This window comes from Apis mellifera, linkage group LG9 (assembly GCF_003254395.2).
Source record: "Apis mellifera strain DH4 linkage group LG9, Amel_HAv3.1, whole genome shotgun sequence".
NCBI classification, from domain to species: Eukaryota; Metazoa; Arthropoda; class Insecta; order Hymenoptera; family Apidae; genus Apis; species Apis mellifera.
This window is the reverse complement of record NC_037646.1, coordinates 11,516,678-11,535,205: the sequence shown is the minus strand read 5'-3', so window position 1 is coordinate 11,535,205 and position 18,528 is coordinate 11,516,678. Positions and strand designations below refer to the sequence as shown.

The 18,528-nt window shown below is 35.4% G+C and overlaps 2 protein-coding genes across 6 annotated transcripts in view; one reads left to right on the top strand and one right to left on the bottom strand.

Moving 5' to 3' along the window:
* Window positions 1–4,718: 4,718 nt before the first annotated feature.
* Window positions 4,719–18,528, top strand: part of LOC100578345 — a 19,045-nt gene continuing 5,235 nt past the window's right edge. For 2 of the 5 annotated variants that reach the window (XR_003305317.1, XM_026442745.1), the window contains exons 1-2: window positions 4,719–5,031; window positions 17,977–18,525. The gene's annotated coding sequence lies outside the window, so the exon portion shown is untranslated. Of the gene's footprint in view, window positions 5,032–17,975; window positions 18,526–18,528 lie in introns of those variants that run through there. The other 3 variants (XM_026442744.1, XM_026442743.1, XM_003250979.4) reach the window with 3 other exon arrangements.
* LOC100578798 lies at window positions 6,404–10,404 on the bottom strand. Its single transcript, XM_026442746.1, has 4 exons — window positions 9,180–10,404; window positions 8,160–8,264; window positions 7,907–8,089; window positions 6,404–7,327 (listed from the first exon to the last, which is right to left on the bottom strand). Exons 1-4 carry the CDS (start codon window positions 10,010–10,012, stop codon window positions 7,228–7,230), a joined length of 1,221 nt encoding a protein of 406 aa, XP_026298531.1. The 5' UTR covers window positions 10,013–10,404; the 3' UTR covers window positions 6,404–7,227.

Here is an 18,528-nt window from a genome sequence, read left to right as displayed (position 1 = left end):
ATCTCGACGCGTAACGATTCTAGCGATCGATCCATTAGCCCGGGATCGTCAATCGTGCCGATTTGCATATCGACAGAAGAGATTGGTAACGCGGATAAACGGATAGGAAACGGCGACAACAAATTCGATTAACGCGAATGAATATTCAATATACTTATTTTACGAGGAACATATCGAGACCTGGGGTTAAAAACTTAATTATTTTAAAATTGCTCAATTATCCTCCTGCCTCGCTTTCTACCCGATCATCTTTTTCGAGTGCAAAAAAGGGGAGCAAAACACGTTGAAACCGTGAATTATTATTACTGTTCCAGCCATTAATGATACCATAATGAAACCATAAATCGCTTCCGACCAATTTTTCCTAATAAATTTAACGACTTCCGCTCCTCGCAACGACTCTGTTTATACTTTCCGTTTATTATTGAATAGATCGCTATTAAATCGAATATCGAATCAGAATCAAGAATGGTTGAAGAAAGTTGGCTTGGCTAGGTAAGCATCATCAGACAAGTTTTATCTGATATACGTAATAAGGAGATAAAATCGTGAATTTGGAATGGAACATTTGCTTCTCCTCGTTTTTGAATATTTTGAGACTCGACAAATTTCCTGCTCGTCGAGATTTTTATAGATAGTAGTTTCTTTCATAATCGAAAGGAAGTTTTTATAGTTTTCATACCAAAAGAAGTGGTCTTTTAAGCGGCGTTCATAGTTGAGAAAGTAACCAGTTGAAAGTGTAAAGTTGCTTCAATTAATTATTTGTTGAAATGCTCTGATTGTTTTGGCATTACAATTATTATTATCGTTATAAATTATCGAGATATATTCTATTCGTAATTTCAATTATTTTGAAGAAATCTCGCGGAGGAAATGGAAAGATTCGAGAAAAAGTATTAATTACGTTCAATCTCGTACGATTCGATTTTAATCTATCTATCCTCGTCGAGATTTTTATAGATCGTTTTCATAATCGTATCAAAAGGAAAAGAAATGGTCTTTTAAGCGGCGTTCATAGTTGAGAAAGTAACCAGTTGAAAGTGTAAAGTTGCTTCAATTAATTATTTGTTGAAATGCTCTGATTGTTTTGACATTACAATTATTATTATATTTGAAGGATAAATTATCGAGATATATTCTATTCGTAATTTCAATTATTTTGAAGAAATCTCGCGGAGGAAATGAAAAGATTCGAGAAAAAGTAATTACGTACGATTCAATTTTAATCTATCTTCAGGAAATAAATTTCGGTTCTAATCGATTATTAACGTTTTTATTTATAACGGATTTATCGATATCGAAAAATTTGAGAAAAAGTAGTCACGTTCATCGATCTCGATCAAACTCGAGAAATAACTATTTTCGACGGTAGTCGCTTATTAACGTGTTTTTCTCGACTGATTTATCGATATCGAAAATTTTGAAAAGAAGTAATTTCGTTTGAATCATCGTCGAGATTCGTCTCATACAAGTTCGATGTAAACGATGTTCGATTTATCAATTTCGTACGACTCGATGCAATTCTAACCTATTTCTTACAATTCGAGAAATAACTATTTTCGACTCTCTAGCTTATTAATATCTTTTTCTCGATAATATATCATCGAAAATTTGAGAAAAAGTAGGTTCGAATCATCAATTCCGTATTATTCGATGCAATTCTAACCTATCGTTACGAGAAATAACTATTTTCGACTCCAGCCGCTTATTAACGTGTTTTTCTCGTCGGATTTATCGATAATATATTATCGAAAATTCTAGAAAAAGTAAGTACGTTCGAATCATCAATTTCGTATTATTCAGTATAATTCTAACCTATCTTTACGATTCGAGAAATAACCATTTTCGATTCAGGCTTATTAATGTGTTTTTCTCGTCGAATTTATCGATATCGAAAGTTTTGAAAAGAATTAATTATGTTCGAATCACTTGTCTCAGACACATTTGATATAAACGATGTTTCATTTATCAATTTCGTACGATTCGATGGAATTCTAAACTATTCTCACAATTCGAGAAATAATATGTTCAAATTATTCGATGTAATTCTAACCTATCTTTACGATTCGAGAAATAACTATTTTTGATTTGCCTATTAACATGTTTTTCTCGTCGGATTTATCGATATCGAAAATTTTGAAAAAAATTAATTATGTTCAAATCATTTATCTCACTCGATATAAACAATGTTCGATTTATCAATTTCGTACGAATCGATGCAATTCTTACTTATCCTCACAATTCGAGAAATAACTATTTTCGACTCTAGTTTATTAACATCTTTTTCTCGTCGGATTTATCAATAATATAATAATTATTTAATTCGATAATATATAATATATTATTTAATTCGATTCGATGGAAATTTAACCTATCGTTACGATTCGAGAAATAACTATTTTCGGCTTATTAACGTCTTTTTCTCGTCGAATTTATCGATATCGAAAATTTTATCGAAAAGAAATAATTTCGTTCGAATCATCATCGAAATTCGTTTCACACACACTTGATGTAAACGATGTTCCATTTATCAACGCATTTACTTCGCACGACTCGATGCAAGTCTAACCTATCCTCACAATTCGAGAAACAACATATTCAATATTATTCAATGCAATTTTAACTTTCTTCACGATTCGATAAAACTATTTTCGATTCAGGCTTATTAACATCTTTTTCTCGTAGGATTTATCGAAAATTTTGAAAAGAAGTAATTTCGTGCGAATCATCGTCGAGATTCGTCTCACACACGTTCGATGTAAACGATGTTCGATTTATCAATTTCGTACGGCTCGATGCAACTGTGATCCATCACGATTCGAGAAATAATTATTTTCGATTCTAACCGCTTATTAACGTGTTTTTCTCGTCGGATTTATCGATATATTTGATTTTTCAATTGATTTTTCGACGATTTGAATTTACGGAAAAATAAGTTACGTTCGAATTACGACTCAATTCTAACCTATCGTTACGATTCGAGAAATAACTACTGTTCACTGGTGGAAAGAAGTCTCGCGGAAGGAATGCGGATCTGATTGGTCAATTTGAAGGGAAATTATTTTTATATACGCATTTTTGTCTCTATGTAATATTCGTCATAATATTGATCCAAATCGACGATCTTTATTCAGAATTGGGTATTAACTCGTTGATAAAGTAACTAATTAAAAATTTCGAATAAAGTTAAGCAATTACTTATTAAAATTCTTATTAAAATCGTTTGATATTACAATTATTTCCAATTATTATTACATTTTAAAGGACAAAATGTCGTAATTCGATTATTAAATTTTCTCCATCAAAGGAAATCTCGCGGGAAAAATGCGGATCCGATTGGTTGATTCGAAAGAAAACGCCTATTTTTATCTCTATCATGGTATTCGTTACGCATATTAATCCAAAATCGACTATCTTTATCCAGAATTGGGCATTACAGTCGTTGTTAAAAATATTGAATAAATGTAGTTGATTCATTTGGCATTACAATTATTTCCAATTATTTTTGCAATTACGTTTCGAACGATAAATTATCCGAATAACCTTATTCGTAACTTCGATTAAAATTTTCTCCATCATCGAGTTAAAAAAAAAAAAAGTCTCGCGGAAGAGATGCGGATCTAATCGATTAATTCGAGGAGAAACGCCTATTTTTCTCTCTACTCTGTTAGTATTCGTACTCACATATATACTAATCCAAAATCGACGATTTATATCCATATTTTTTAACTGTGTTAAAAAATTGGGAATAAAGTTTCTTCGAATAATTAAAATTAATTTATTAAAATTTATTAATTTATAAATTTATTAATTTATTAAAATTGAATCTAACGTAATCCAAAATCGACGATCTATATCCATATTTCTTAACTGTGTTAAAAAATTGGGAATAGATTGGGAAATTGGGAAGTTTCATCGAATAATTAAAATTAATTTATTAAAATTTATTAATTTATTAATTTTTAATTTATTAAAATTGAATATAACGTAATCCAAAATCGACGATCTATATCCATATTTTTTAACTGTGTTAAAAAATTGGGAATAGATTGGGAAATTGGGAAGTTTCTTCGAATAATTAAAATTAATTTATTAAAATTTATTAATTTATTAATTTTTAATTTATTAAAATTGAATATAACGTTTATTCTGTTATAATTGATCTTGTTACAAATTATCCCCAATTATTATCAATCAATCGATGAATTAAATCGAGGCAACTTCATTCGTAACATTAAATTTTTCGATCCGTTAAATTTTTCCCGCCACTGGCATCGGATTCCGGAAGGTCGAGGAAGGTCGCAACGCCACGTTGCCGGGAGAAGACGATCGGCCACTTTCTTTTTCTCGCAACAACCGTTTAAGTAGTCTCGGAAGCTGGGAATGATTTACTTTGCTTTCTTGCCCATTTTACACGGCACACTTTTTTTTCTCTCTCTCTCTCATCCGTATATTTATTTTTCTTATGAGAAATTTATGCCTCGTTATTATCGCAATGTTCTTATGATCGATCAAAAAAAATTATAATATTTCCTATTAATTTCTTATTTTGCAAAATTCACTTTACAAATTTTTCTAGCGATTCTTTTTTGAAGAATAAATAATTAATTAAATTTTAAGAATAAATAAATAAAAAATCGAATAAATAATTCTATTCTCTCGTGATAAAAAAAAAAAGAGAGAGAAACAATATCACTTATCGAAAAGAAAACCGTTTCGTGTTATGGATATTCCCGCGGACAACGTCCTTCGATAGAATTCAGCGACCTCTCGGTATCGTTAGAGAATAATAAACGCGCGTACCCATTGTTCTCGACACGATTCGCGAAGGCCTCGTACGTACGTTTTCCAATATCGTTCAGCTCGTCGCGCTCGTTTTCCTTGACACACCTCGGGAAGACGAGCCCACGCGTCCTCATACACGCCATTCCAAGGATCGCCTCTGCGAAATAATCAGTGGAAGAATAAAATTCGCAAGGAGAAGGAGAGGAGAGAAAATCGGGGAAGTTCGCCGGGGAAGAGAAAGCGGAGGTACGAAAATCGAAAATTATTCGAATCCTTCGAACGATGTTAGCCAACGTTCTTTTCATCGTAGGAGGACGATTATATTGTTGGGAAACCACGTTTCATTTTTGCATAAATTAATAATACTTTTTAATCGTTTAGTTTTTTCTTTTTAGAGATCGTTTAACGTCTCGTATATTCTTTCTTAATAAATCGATTCGACCTTCGATTCATACCGTGCAATGCATCGAAAATTGCACCCTTTTGATGCAACGAACGTTTAAGCGTGCAATCTTGCACGAAGGGAACGGAATGTCAAATAAAGAATGGAAAGAACGACAATAGTTGGATCTAATTCCTTTCTTCGATTTATATTTGTACTTGTAAAAACTTGTTATTGTGTTCTACGAAAGGAAAAATCTAGATCGATTCGATTAATTCGTTAACTTAATATTCTTCCAAGTAACCGATTTTTAAAACATCGATCTTTTTCAATAAGATGACTCTTAAAAAGTGTTCCACGTGTAAAAAGAAAGAGAGAAAGAGAGAGAGAAATAGAAAAAAAACTTAGCCCCGTAACGTTGCGCGAGCCCATAGAAATCGTTTCTCCAATCGTTTATCGCGCAAAAGCCATTTAAAGTCGTCTCGTTAACACAATTCCCGGGACGATAAGAAGTTGGAGTACGCTGCACATCTGCATCGTCGAGTTGATGGCCGGAAATCCCAGCTTATTCTTCTTTTTCTTTTTCTTTTGCCATCGCATTATTATAGACGGAGGATCTAAAAGTGGAACGTCGACGATCGTCGATAAAAAGTGGCTCACTTTCGATGCTCACGTTCGAAACTTTCTTATCTTATCCGCCATCTAAAACCGATCTTTATCCACCGTGTCGTCGTAAAAACAGACGCAGGGAATTCCGCGAAAGTGTGTTTATTATTGTAAGGAAGGACGAGGGAGGGAAGAGAGGGGGGAGGGAGGGACGGAATAGAGGATAATTAGAGATAAGTGGGCGTAATTGGCAAACTTTTCACGTTCCACGGTGTGTTCTTCTTTCTTCCCGAGCGGGAACGTTTTATTTTCGTTTCTTTCGATCGACAACTGCGACCTCTTCTTTGCCTTGTTAATTCCTTTGTCGACCGCGTGGCGCGTGCGTAGCATTTAATCATCGACGAGACGACGACTCGTGGGAATGGGAAGATCGATCCCGCTCGTCTCGTTTGGTGGTTCATTGAAACGTAATTTTTAAATACGTCGTCGATCGATATTATAGTTTTTCTCTCATCGAGCGGATGGCCGCGTGAAAGGATCGATCGAAGGCGACGAAAGAACGTATCCGGAGAAGTTTACGTGTTCATTAATCAGGAAAGGAGGAGAAAATGGAGAAATGAATCGTTCGTCTCGAAGTATCCAAGATTTTTCTCTCTTTTTAATAACGCCACCGATGATGGAAAGTCAACTACTTTTCGCGTATAGCTTTCGCGAAAAAACTCGTCCTCGATCCGTTAAAACCTGTGTCTGTATTTAATCTGTTTGGAAAATAAACATCTCTTATCGGGAGATTGAGGAAAATGGAGAACAAAGATCTCTTTCCAAAGAGACGGATAATTTTTCGATTTTGATCTCGTTGAAAGCTTGGTCGATAAATCCCTTTGTTTATATCCCGTAAAGAGACATAAAATTCCCGAACGTAGAACACGTGTATATATATATATGTATATATCGCGTCGACCTAGTTGCACGCAAGTGTGACTACTTTCGCTTGTGTGTCGGGCAGAGGCGAGCACGAGGCGAAACAGAGATGCCAGAGGATAATCGTTTCATCGATAATCGGTCAAAGCTGCTCCCTTGTTCGCTCGATCTTTCCTCACTTTCCAACAACAACAAGAGTCTCGCACAGACTTTCGATAGAATTCGATAGAATGGATACAAACTCGTTCGCAATTGTGGAAAAAAAAAAAAAAAGGTATGAATGAATAAATAAAAAGTTGATAGCTACTTTTACGCTCGGAGTTTCTACGCTTCTATTTCCTCGCCCTTTTTTTTTCTTTTTCTTTTTCTTTTTTTTTTTTTATTATTATCCTATCGTTTAGAGAAAGTTGAACGTTGGTAGTGTAGCAGTTGGCTTCAATTTTTCACCGGGGAAAATTGCTCGCATCCGTGTATTTAACGCTGTTGCCGTTGTCTGCCGCCATGTTTTTTTTTCTTTTTTTCTTGATTCAAGATCAGAGGGGAGATTGGCAGGGAACGCTGGCGCAATTCCTCTTCTTCACCGCCTTGAAAACTTCGTGAAGACCGCTCTTCTTCGCCGTTGCGATCGACGTTCTAGCGATAAATAAAAAAAGAAATAATAATAATAAGAAAGGAAAGAAAAAGAAAAAAATTGAAAATTTTCCGTCAAAGCGAATATATTATCGATAATAATCATAAGGTGAATAAGTGTTATCGTTTTTAGAAAATTAGAACTGTTTCTTAAAAAGCAAAATTGTCCTCTTTTCTTTCTCTCTCTCTCTCTTTCTTTCTTTTAATCACGTGTAACAAGAAAGATGATAAAAGAATCGGCTTTAGACGGATCATATAAACGCTTTTAAACACTGCCTTCGTTGTTCCACTTCTGTAATTGCAATAGACGGCAATCGGTCGTTAAGCCGTTAAAAAAGTGCTCTTCCGACGAAGTGCTCGACTGTGAACGAACGCCGTTTTAATAAGGCGATTTTAAACGTTCCATTTAACGTCAATCTTCATTTCTCATCTAACTCTAACCGCTCTGCGTTCGTAGGAGAACCCATTTTTCCATCGAAGCAGAAAGTTCAAATCAACCGATTATTATTATCATCATCATTATTGTTACTACATTTTTTTTTAAAACTCTATCCTCGATCGTAAGAGAGAGATAACGATTACCTCGTTGCCAAATTCCACAAGATATTCTGCAACACGGTAGATCCGGCATCACCGCCGGCAAGGATCACTCGGCAAACGGATCTCTCCTCGCAATCCTCGGCCCGCGTATCCACGGATCGCGCCTGCTTATGCTCGACCGGTAGGTCAGCGACCCTCCATTTCGACAGGACGATATTCGGCTGGCTGGGATCATTTTTTCCCCCGATTAGAGTACGGAAAAATTACTTTGCGAATGTGCTCGCTCACAACTCACGTAGCGTTGTCAACCTTGACCACGTTCGGTGTGAGGGCAGCTATGAGCAGGCCAAGGGGCAGAATCGTCCCGATCAAGTGCAAAATCTTCGTCCAGGGTGACTCCCTATAATGAGACACACGTCGAACAGAATCGAAAATGAAAAACTTCTGTGAGGAATGAATGAAAGAGATATATATATATGGATAGATAGATAGATAGATAGATAGATAGATAGATAGATAGATAGATAGATAGATAGATAGAGAGAGAGAGAGAGAGAGAGAGAGAGAGAGAGAGAGAGAGAGATGGATAGATAGAGAGAGAGATACATATATATATGGATAGATAGAGAAAGAGAGATACATATATATATGGATAGATAGACAGAGAGAGAGAGATACATATATATATATATGGATAGATAGACAGAGAGAGAGATACGTATATATATATATATATGGATAGATAGACAGAGAGAGAGATACGTATATATATATATATATATATATATATATATATATATATATGGATAGATAGACAGAGAGAGAGAGATACATATATATATGGATAGATAGACAGAGAGAGAGATACGTATATATATATGGATAGATAGACAGAGATATATATATATATATATGTATCTAGACAGAGAGCTAGACAGAGAGAAAGAGATACATATATATATGGATAAATAGATAGAGAGAGAGAGATACATATATATATATATATATATATGGATAGATAGATAGATAAAGAGAGAGATACATATATATATATGTATCTAGACAGAGAGCTAGACAGAGAGAAAGAGATACATATATATATGGATAAATAGATAGAGAGAGAGAGATACATTATATATGGATAGATAGACAGAGAGAGAGAGATACATATATATATATATATATATATATATATATATATATATATATATATATGGATAACTAGATAGAGAGAGAGATACATATATATATGAATAAATAAATAGAGAGAGATACATATATATATATAGATAGATAAACAGAGAGAGAGAGATACCTTTTCTTAACGGGATACGGACGCAAATCGTTGACGAGATCGATCTGTTGGTATCCTACGTGCGGCTGATGAACGGTGTAAGGAAACGTTCTGGTCCTGGTGAACGAGGATTCTTGCACGTAAACCAACCCATCGCCCGGCTTCTGAAAATCGTTCCCCTCTTCACTTGGACGATCGTGAAACACCGCCGAATAGGAGAACGGCGCGTTCGACAATGTCGACTCGGTAATCTCTCCTTTCAACGAGTCGCCCTGAAACTTGGACGGTTTACCCCAAACGTAACTCGCCCCCCCCTGATCGAGAACCTGTTGATCCTCGAATGATCCTCGCGTGCCCCCGTCTTCCTCCCTGTTCGGGTGGAGCCGTTGATGGAACCGTGCTCCATCGTTCCTCCCCTCCTCTCCCAGGTATAAATTCTGACGGAGAGGATCTCGAACGAGCTGCAAGCGTTTCGAGTCGTACGATTCGTCCCTCGTCGCCTCGTCGAGGTTGAAATGGCTCGGTGCATCGAACGGGTTGCCGATCCTGGACTCTTTAATCTCGCCCAGATGAAAGCTCGGTCGAAATTCTTCCCTGGTCACGTTCTCCTCGTTCACGGACAATGTCAGCTTTTCTCGATACGTTTCCATGGTGGTGGAATTCGATTGCAAAGGGAATCGGTGGTCTTCGATCTCGATCGAGGAGGAGGAGGAGGAGGATTTGTCGAGAGATTCTTGAACAGGAGGTTCCTCGTTGTTTCGAGTTGCGTTTCGCGTTTCGAGAGTCGGGAAGCTGGGGTTCGGAAACAGGGAGAATAAGAGGAATAAGAGTTTGCTGCACGTTCGACGATTCATGGCGTTGCTCGGTTGCTCGACTAAACGGGATCTTTGGCGTATCGCCGTTCTTTAACTCGGCGAGGGGCCGTCATTAACGCGAGTTTCTCTAAAAAGCGTGAAGGCGAAATCGTGAGGTCTCGTTAATCGTGAAGCTTTACTACAATTGTTCGGGAGACGAATTGGACAATTTAGTTCCATCAGGTGTTGGAGGAGGAGCAAGATTTTGATTGTTGCGTTTTATTGTTCGAAACAACGAGAAACGGAAATGGAATTTGAATATTGGACAGAGTTATTTTGTCGTAGAAAGATTGTTTTGTTAATCGGTTGAAGAAGTTAATTTTGTTAAAAGTTAGTGGAGTAAAGTTATTTTAGATAATTGTTACGATTTCTCTCGTGAATAATTATTTTTAGAACGAAGTAACTTATTCAATTCACGCGTGTCTTTTGTCTCTATCATGCTAATAGTATATTAATCAAAAATCGATCATATTTATTCGGAGTTAGATTATTAATTAATTAAAAATTGGGAATAAAGTTTAATTTTAAATAATTATTCATCGACGATCAGAGTTGGATTATTAATTAGTTATTAATTGAGAATAAAGTTAGCTTTAATAATAATTAATTATTTATTAAAATACCTGAAGAATTTTTATTCGTTTTGCATTACAATTATTTTCAATTATTATTATGTTTCGAACGATGAATTATCGAAATATTCGTAACTTCGATTATTAAATTTTCTTCATCAAAGAAATCTCGCGGAAGAATCTGGAGATCTGATTGGTTAATTTGGAGAGAAACGCCTATTTTAATATTTTTGTCTCTGCCATAACTGACGATCCAAAATTGGACATTAACTAGTTAAAAATCTCGAGTAAATATAATTGATCCATTTAGCATTGTAATTATTTCCAATTATTATAGCAATTATATTTTAAATTATCCAAGTAACTTCGACTATTAAATTTTTTCCATCACTGAGAGGAAAAACGTCTCGTGGAAGAAATGCAGATTGGTTAATTTGGAGAGAAACATCTATTTTAATATTTTTGTCTCTGCCATAGTATTCGTCACATATACTAATTCAAAATCGACGATCTATATTCAAAGTTGGGTATTAACTCAGTAAAATAAAAAATCTCGAATAAATATAGTTAATCCATTTAGCATTGTAATTATTTCCAATTATTATTGCAATTACATTTTAAACGATAAATTATCCAAATAACTTTACTCATAAATTCGATTATTAAATTTTTTCTATCACTGAGAAGAAAGAAATATCGTGGAAGAAAACACATTAATTTGTTGAAAAAGTAACCAATTAATGAAGAAGTTATTTCCATAATTACTATATTATCCAATATAACATGAATAAATTATCCAATATAAAGATATAATTATATTCGAGTAAGTTCGATAATTAAATTTTCCCCATCTGAATGGAAAAAAGTCTCATGGAAGAAATACAGATCTTTATCCAGAGTTGAAAACATTAATTCATTGAAAAAGTAACCAATTAATAAAGAAGTTTTTTCTACAATTACTATATTATCCGATATAACATATGAATAAATTATCCAATATAAAAGAATAATTATATCTTTATTCGAATAAGTTCGATTACAAATTAATATTAAATTTCCCCATCACTAAATGGAAAAAAGTCTCATGGAAGAAATGCAGATCTTTATCCAGAGTTGAAAACACATTAATTCGTTGAAAAAATAATCAGTTTTTTTCACAATTATTATATTATCCAATATAACATGAATAAATTATCCAATATAAAGATATAATTATATTTGAATAATAAATTTAGTAATATTCGATTATTAAATTTTCCTCGTCACTGAATAGAAAGAAGTCTTATGGAAGAAACGCGGATCTTTATCTATCCAGAATTGAAAACACATTAATTCGTTGAAAAGGCAACCAATTATAATAAATAATAAATAATTTTTTCCACAATTATTATATTATCCAATATATATTATATTATCCAACATATGAATAAATTATCCAATATAAAGGAATAATTATACCTTTATTCGAATAAGTTCGATTATAAGTTAATATTAAATTTCCCCGTCACATGGAAAGAAGTCTCATGGAAGAAACGCGGATCTTTATCTATCCAGAATTGAAAACACATTAATTCGTTGAAAAGGCAACCAATTATAATAAATAATAAATAAGTTTTTTTAAATTAAAAATTATTATATTATATTATTATAAATTAAATTATTATATTATCCAATATAAAGATACATCATACCTTTATTCGAGTAAGTTCGATTATAAATTAATATTAAATTTCCCCGTCACTGAATGGAAAGAAATCTCATAGAAGAAACGCGGGTCTTTATCTATCCAAAATTGAAAACACATTAATTAATTCGTTGAAAAGACAACCAATTAAAGACTAAGTTCGACAATTAAATTTTCCCTAGTACAAACACTAATATTAAACGATTATAAGTACGATATAATACGATTACTATTTCTTCTACTGGAATAATTACCGAATTATCGTCGGGAAGGAGAGGTGTGTTTTCACCGTGGCGCGTATTACGAACTCGGGTTAACGCGTAAACACACGGACGGAGAGGTCGGAACGAAAGTGGCCGGAAAAATAAGGAGGCAAGGATACAACCGCGAAAGGGGATAGCCTAGATGTCGGGGACGATATTCACGCATCGACGGCCAGTTTCCATGGAAAGTATCCGTCCCGGGGATAATGAAACCACGTTTTTTTTTACTATGCCGTCGCGTTAACGCGAGAAGTCACGAAAATGCATCACAGAAAGCTGCTAATCCGACGCGTTTTACGCGTTCGGATTTCTCGGAGAGGATTCTGGGACACTTTTCACGCTGCCCGCCCGTGTAAAAGAAAAGAAAAAAAAAAAAAGAATAAAAAAGGAAAAAAAATCCGCACCGACAATAGAAGAATAACCGTACGACCAGATTTCCCAGGCCAACTTTTCCCCTCCCCTCCCCTCCCTTCCTTACCCTTATCCGGAAAATTTCTCCATTCTCGTCGCGAAATTTCCCAACAAATCTTTTTTTTTTCCCAACCTAGAATTATTTTTATCGTCGTTTCGAAGCGTCGTTCGCGAGATCGTCATCCACTTTCGTTCGAAAAGTTCGAAAGATTACTCTAGTTTCGTCCAACTTCCCAAAGATTAAGATATATACATATATTCTTCAAAGAAGTTGAACCGATAAACCAAAGAAAGAGAGAAAAAAAGAGAGAGATGACGAATCGTCAAGAAAGAAATGGATTTCTTTTACGAGGCAGAGAAGAGAAAAAGAAAAATGTTTTAATTTCGAAATCAATTTCTTTTATCATCAACCTCGAATTATTGTTATTTTAAAGCGTTGTTTATGAGATCATCGAAAAGTTTGAAAGATTACTCTAATTTTATCCAACTTTGCAAAGATTAAAAAAAATATATATATATATATTCAAAGAAATTGAACCGATAAGCCAGAGACAGAGAGAGAGAAAGAGAGATGACGAATTTCTTTTACGAGGCAGAGAAGAGAAAGAAAAAAAGAGAAAAAGAAAAATGTTTTGATTTCCCGATAATTTCTTTTATCGTCATTTTAAAGCGTTATTTATAAGATCTAATTTTATCTAACTTTGCAAAGATTAAAAAAAAATATATATATATATTCAAAAAAGTTGAACCGATAAACCAGAGAGAGAGAAAAGGGGGATCGTCAACAAAGAAACGGATTTTTTTTACGAGGCAGAGAAAAGAATTAGAAAAAGAAAAATATTTTAATTTCAATATGACAATTTCTTTTATCGTCAACTTCGAATTATTTTCATTGTCATTTTAAAGCGTCGTTCACGAGATTATCGTCGAAAGATTAATTTTGTCTAACTTTGCAAAGATTAAAAAATATATATATATGTTTTTATTCAAAGAAGTTGAACCGATAAACCAGAGAGAGAAAGAGGATCGTCAAGAAAGAGACGGATTTCTTTTACGAGGCAAAGAAGAGAATTAGAAAAAGAAAAATGTTTTAATTTCTCGATAATTTCTTTTATCGTCATTTTAAAGCGTTATTTATGAGATCATCTAATTTTATTCAACTTTGCAAAGATTAAAAAAAAATATATATATATATATATATTCAAAGAAGTTGAACTGATAAATCAGAGAAAGAAATTCTCTGGTTTATCAGGATTTCTTTTACGAGAAGAGAAAAAGGAAAATGTTTTAATTTCCCGACAATTTCTTTATCAACCTCAAATTATTTTTATCGTCATTTTAAAATGTCATTCACGAGATCATCATCGAGAAAAGTTCGAAAGATTAATTTTATCTTAACTTTGCAAAGATTAAAAAAAATATATATATATATTCAAAGAAATTGGACCGATAAACTAGAGAGAAAGAAAGGAGGGATCGTCAACAAAGAAACGGATTTCTTTTACGAGACAGAGAAGAGAATTAGAAAAAGAAAAATATTTTAATTTCAATATGACAATTTCTTTTATCGTCAACCTCTTATTTTAATTTAACTTATTTTTATTGTCATTTTAAAGCGTCGTTCACGAGATCATCGTCGAAAGATTAATTTTATCCAACTTTGTAAAGATTAAAATATATATATATATTCAAAGAAGTTGAAAATAATATCAGAGAGAAAGGAGGGATCGCCAACAAAGAAACGGATTTCTTTTACGAGGCAGAGAAGAGAATTAGAAAAAGGAAAATGTTTTAATTTCTCGATAATTTCTTTTATCGTTATTTTAAAGCATCGTTCACGAGATCACCGTTGAAAAATTCGAAAGATTACTCTAATTTTATTCAACTTTGCAAAGATTAAAAAATATATATATATATTCAAAGAAGTTGAAAATAATATCAGAGAGAGAGAGAGAGAGAGAGAGGATCGTCAACAAAGAAACGAATTTCTTTTACAAAACAGAGAAGAGAATTAGAAAAAGGAAAATGTTTTAATTTCTTTTATCGTTATTTTAAAGCATCGTTCACGAGATCACCGTTGAAAAATTCGAAAGATTACTCTAATTTTATTCAACTTTGCAAAGATTAAAAAATATATATATATATATATATTCAAAGAAGTTGAAAATAATATTAGAGAAAGAGAGGGGATCGCCAAGGAAGAAACGGATTACTTTTACGAGGCAGAGAAGAGAACTAGAAAAACGTTTTAATTTTACAAATTTCTCGACACTTCTTTCCCCAACCTCGAATAACCTTTATCATCATCATTCTCAATCTGTCACTATTTTAAAGCGTCGTTCACGAGATCATCGTCGAAAAGTTCGAAAGATTACTCTAGTTTCGTCCAACTTCCCAAAGAATAAGATATATATATATATACATATATATTCTTCAAAGAAGTTGAACCGATAAACGAGAGAAAGAAAAAGAGAGAGAGATGAGAAAGAGACGGATTTCTTTTACGAGGCGGAGAAGAGAACTAGAAAAAGAAAAATGTTTTATTACACGAACGGAATATGGGGAGAGAGGGGGGGGGGGGAAGGGGGTGAAAAGACTTTCTAAGGCGAGTTTTATCAGCGAGCGGCGAGAGTCTGGCCTTGTTTCGCGGAGAGGTCAAGTCGTGGCTAGGAGAGCCGAGTCGAGGCAGATGTCGGCTGATTCCAGATAAACGATGCACAATACCTCCTATTCGTGACCGAACACTCATCGCTTCCGTCTCTTCTCTTCTAATTATCCACGCTTTGAAATATCTTCGAATCTTTTCTTCGTTCGCAGTTTCTTCCTCGTCTCTCTCTCTCTCTCTTTACAGAGGAAGAGTTGTCAGAGAACGATATTCGTCCCGCGAAGAGCGTACCATCTTCTTTCCCGTTTCGGATCGGCCGACAACGAAAGTAGACGTTCCCCGCGCTCGACCCGACTCCCCGCCTCTCTCTCTCTCCTTTCCAGTTTACGAGTTCTGGTGCTCGTTTTCGCGGTTATCTACGCCGATGGAGAACGACCCAATTCCGGTTTCGAGTAGGCCACCCGACCGCATCGTCGCACCGGAAGGGAAAAATCCATCCGTCGGAAGTCCATCGAGCTCTCCCTTCTTCTCGCCCTCCCTCCTTGATCCTCAAATTTTTCGTCGATCGTCGATTTATTTCGAATCGATGTATATATAAAGAAAGAAAAGAGGAAAAATTTATTCAATCAATTCTTTTTTCTATCTTTCTTCGATCCTCGAATTTCTCGATCGTCGATCTATTTCGAATCGAATGCTAGATCTATGTAAAGAAAAAGAAAAGAGGAAAAATTCTTTCATCCAACCAACTCCTCTCTGTCGATTCTCAAATTTCTTAATTTATTTCGAATCGATTTATAGATAAAGAAGAAAAGAGGAAAAATCCATCCAATTCTCCCCTTTTCTCCTCTTCTTCGACCCTCGAATTTCTTGATCGTCGATTTATTTCGAATCGATTTATATAAAGAAAGAAAAGAGGAAAAATCCATCCAATTAATTCCTCCCTTTTCTCCCCTTTTCTCCCCTTCTTCGATCTTCGAATTTCTTGATCGTCGATCTATTTCGAATCGAATGCTAGAATCGATTTATATAAAGAAAAAGAAAAGGAAAAATCCATCCAATTCTCCCCTTTTCTCCCTTTCTTCAATCTTCGAATTTTTCGATTTATTTCGAATGCTAGAATCGATCTATATATATAAAAAAAAGAGAAGAAAAATCTATCCAACCAATTCTCCTCTTTTTTTCCCCTTCTTCGATCCTTAAATTCCTCTATCGTCGATCTATTTCGAATCGAATGCTAGAATCGATTTATATATATAAAAAAAAAAGAAGAAAAATCTATCGATCGGAAATCTATCCAACTAACTCCTCTCTGTTTCTCAAATTTCTCGATTTATTTCGAATCGAATGCTAGAATCGATCTATATATATAAAAAAAAAAGAAGAAAAATCTATCCAACCAATTCTTCTCTTTTCTTCCCTTCTTCGATTCTCAAATTTCTCTATCGTCGATCTATTTCGAACGTTAGAATCGATCTATATAAAAAAAAAAAGAGAAGAAAAAATCTATCCATCGGAAGTCCATCGATCTACGAACTCTTCTCCCCCTCGATCTTCAAATTTCTCGATCGTCGATTTATTTCGAATGCTAGAATCTATATAAACAAAAAAATAAGAAAAGAACATAAAAAGAAGAAGCGAGAGAGAGAGAAATTGCGGAATCATCGAACCCGGCCCGAACGAATTCCTCCGCGAGGAGGTTTGTGGGTCGAGGATGCAGAAAAATGGGAAAAATCCGGGACCCGCTCGGTTCCGGAAGCTGCTCGTAAAACTGGACGGAGGCGTTTTATTATACGCGAATAAGAAACGTTTCACGGGGAAACAAAAAGGAAGGGAGTTTCTGTGCCGAGAGAGAGAGAGAGAGAGAGAAAAAAGCGCGGAACGATCGCGACGATTCATCGATGTCATCCTCGTCCCCTTTTATCATCGTGTCCTTAATCGATGAACCGAAATTCGTTTCGACCTAGCGCCTGTTCCCCGATCCCAACGAGATCCATAATCGGGGGATAAAGAATCGTTCGACCGTGTCGCTCCTTTTCTTCCCCCTTCTTTTCTCTTCTCTTCTCTTCTCTTCTCTTCTTCTTCTTCTTCCTTTTCTTTTTTCCCTTTGCAAGTATCGAATGCGGCAGCGTCGAGTGGCAACCGGTTTTAACGGGAGGAATATTGGGGGGGAATATCGAGGAGGATGTCGTCGCCGAGGAAAAGCGCGTGTGGGGAGGTGTTGAGCTCTGGCTCGCGAATCACGGGCGGAAAAAGCAGCGTGCAAACTTGCCGTTGATTGTCCACGGCCGCCTCGCGGCGTGAATTAGCGCGTGACGGGACCCTCGCTTCTTCCAACGCGTCCAACCGACGATATTTTTTTCGTTTCGACCCTCGATCGATCGGGACGATCGATCTCCAAAATTTTAACTTTTAATTTTTAATTTTTCCAGAGGAAAATAAACTAAAAGAGATCTAAAGAGAGAGAAAGAAAGGACAATGGAGGACGATGTGTGTCAGTGAAGAAGCCCTCGCAGCCAGCTGACAATTATATCAAAGACGAGAGACGACGAGAAACATTGGAGAAAAGAGGAGGAGGAGGAGGAGGAGGAAGGAGCGCGTTCTCTCCGTTCTCCAGGTGGCCAAGCGTGGTGCGTGTACACCGTTTGTTACACGGTTTGTCGTACACGTTGAGCAGAGCACGTGGCGGCAAGAGCGAGACGCAAAATGGACCAAGTATCCAGGAAGTGGGGACCTGGATTAAAAGCGAACGAGGGCAACGTCTCGGCGACAGAGCCATCTCGGACCTTGAACGTGGTGGAAGTGGACGGTACCGGCCCCGTTCACCACTCCTCGTCACGTTGCCTCGCTCCGTGGTCTCCTATAACGGGTTCCTGGCTTGCCCTTCGTCCCACCCGAACTCCTACATACCGGACTACGCTTGGCCGCGTTCTGCCAACAACAGATCTGGAGATCTTGCAAAAGTTGGAAAATCTTTCGAGGTT

Bases quoted from the DNA above. Each gene is read 5' to 3' on its own strand.
- LOC100578798 (XM_026442746.1), bottom strand. From the start codon at position 10,012: ATGAATCGTCGAACGTGCAGCAAACTCTTATTCCTCTTATTCTCCCTG. The intron at 8,265-9,179 runs GTATCTCTCTCT...GTCTCATTATAG, and splicing joins CCGTATCCCGTTAAGAAAAG to GGAGTCACCCTGGACGAAGA. The intron at 8,090-8,159 runs GTGAGTTGTGAG...AAATGATCCCAG, and splicing joins GTCAAGGTTGACAACGCTAC to CCAGCCGAATATCGTCCTGT.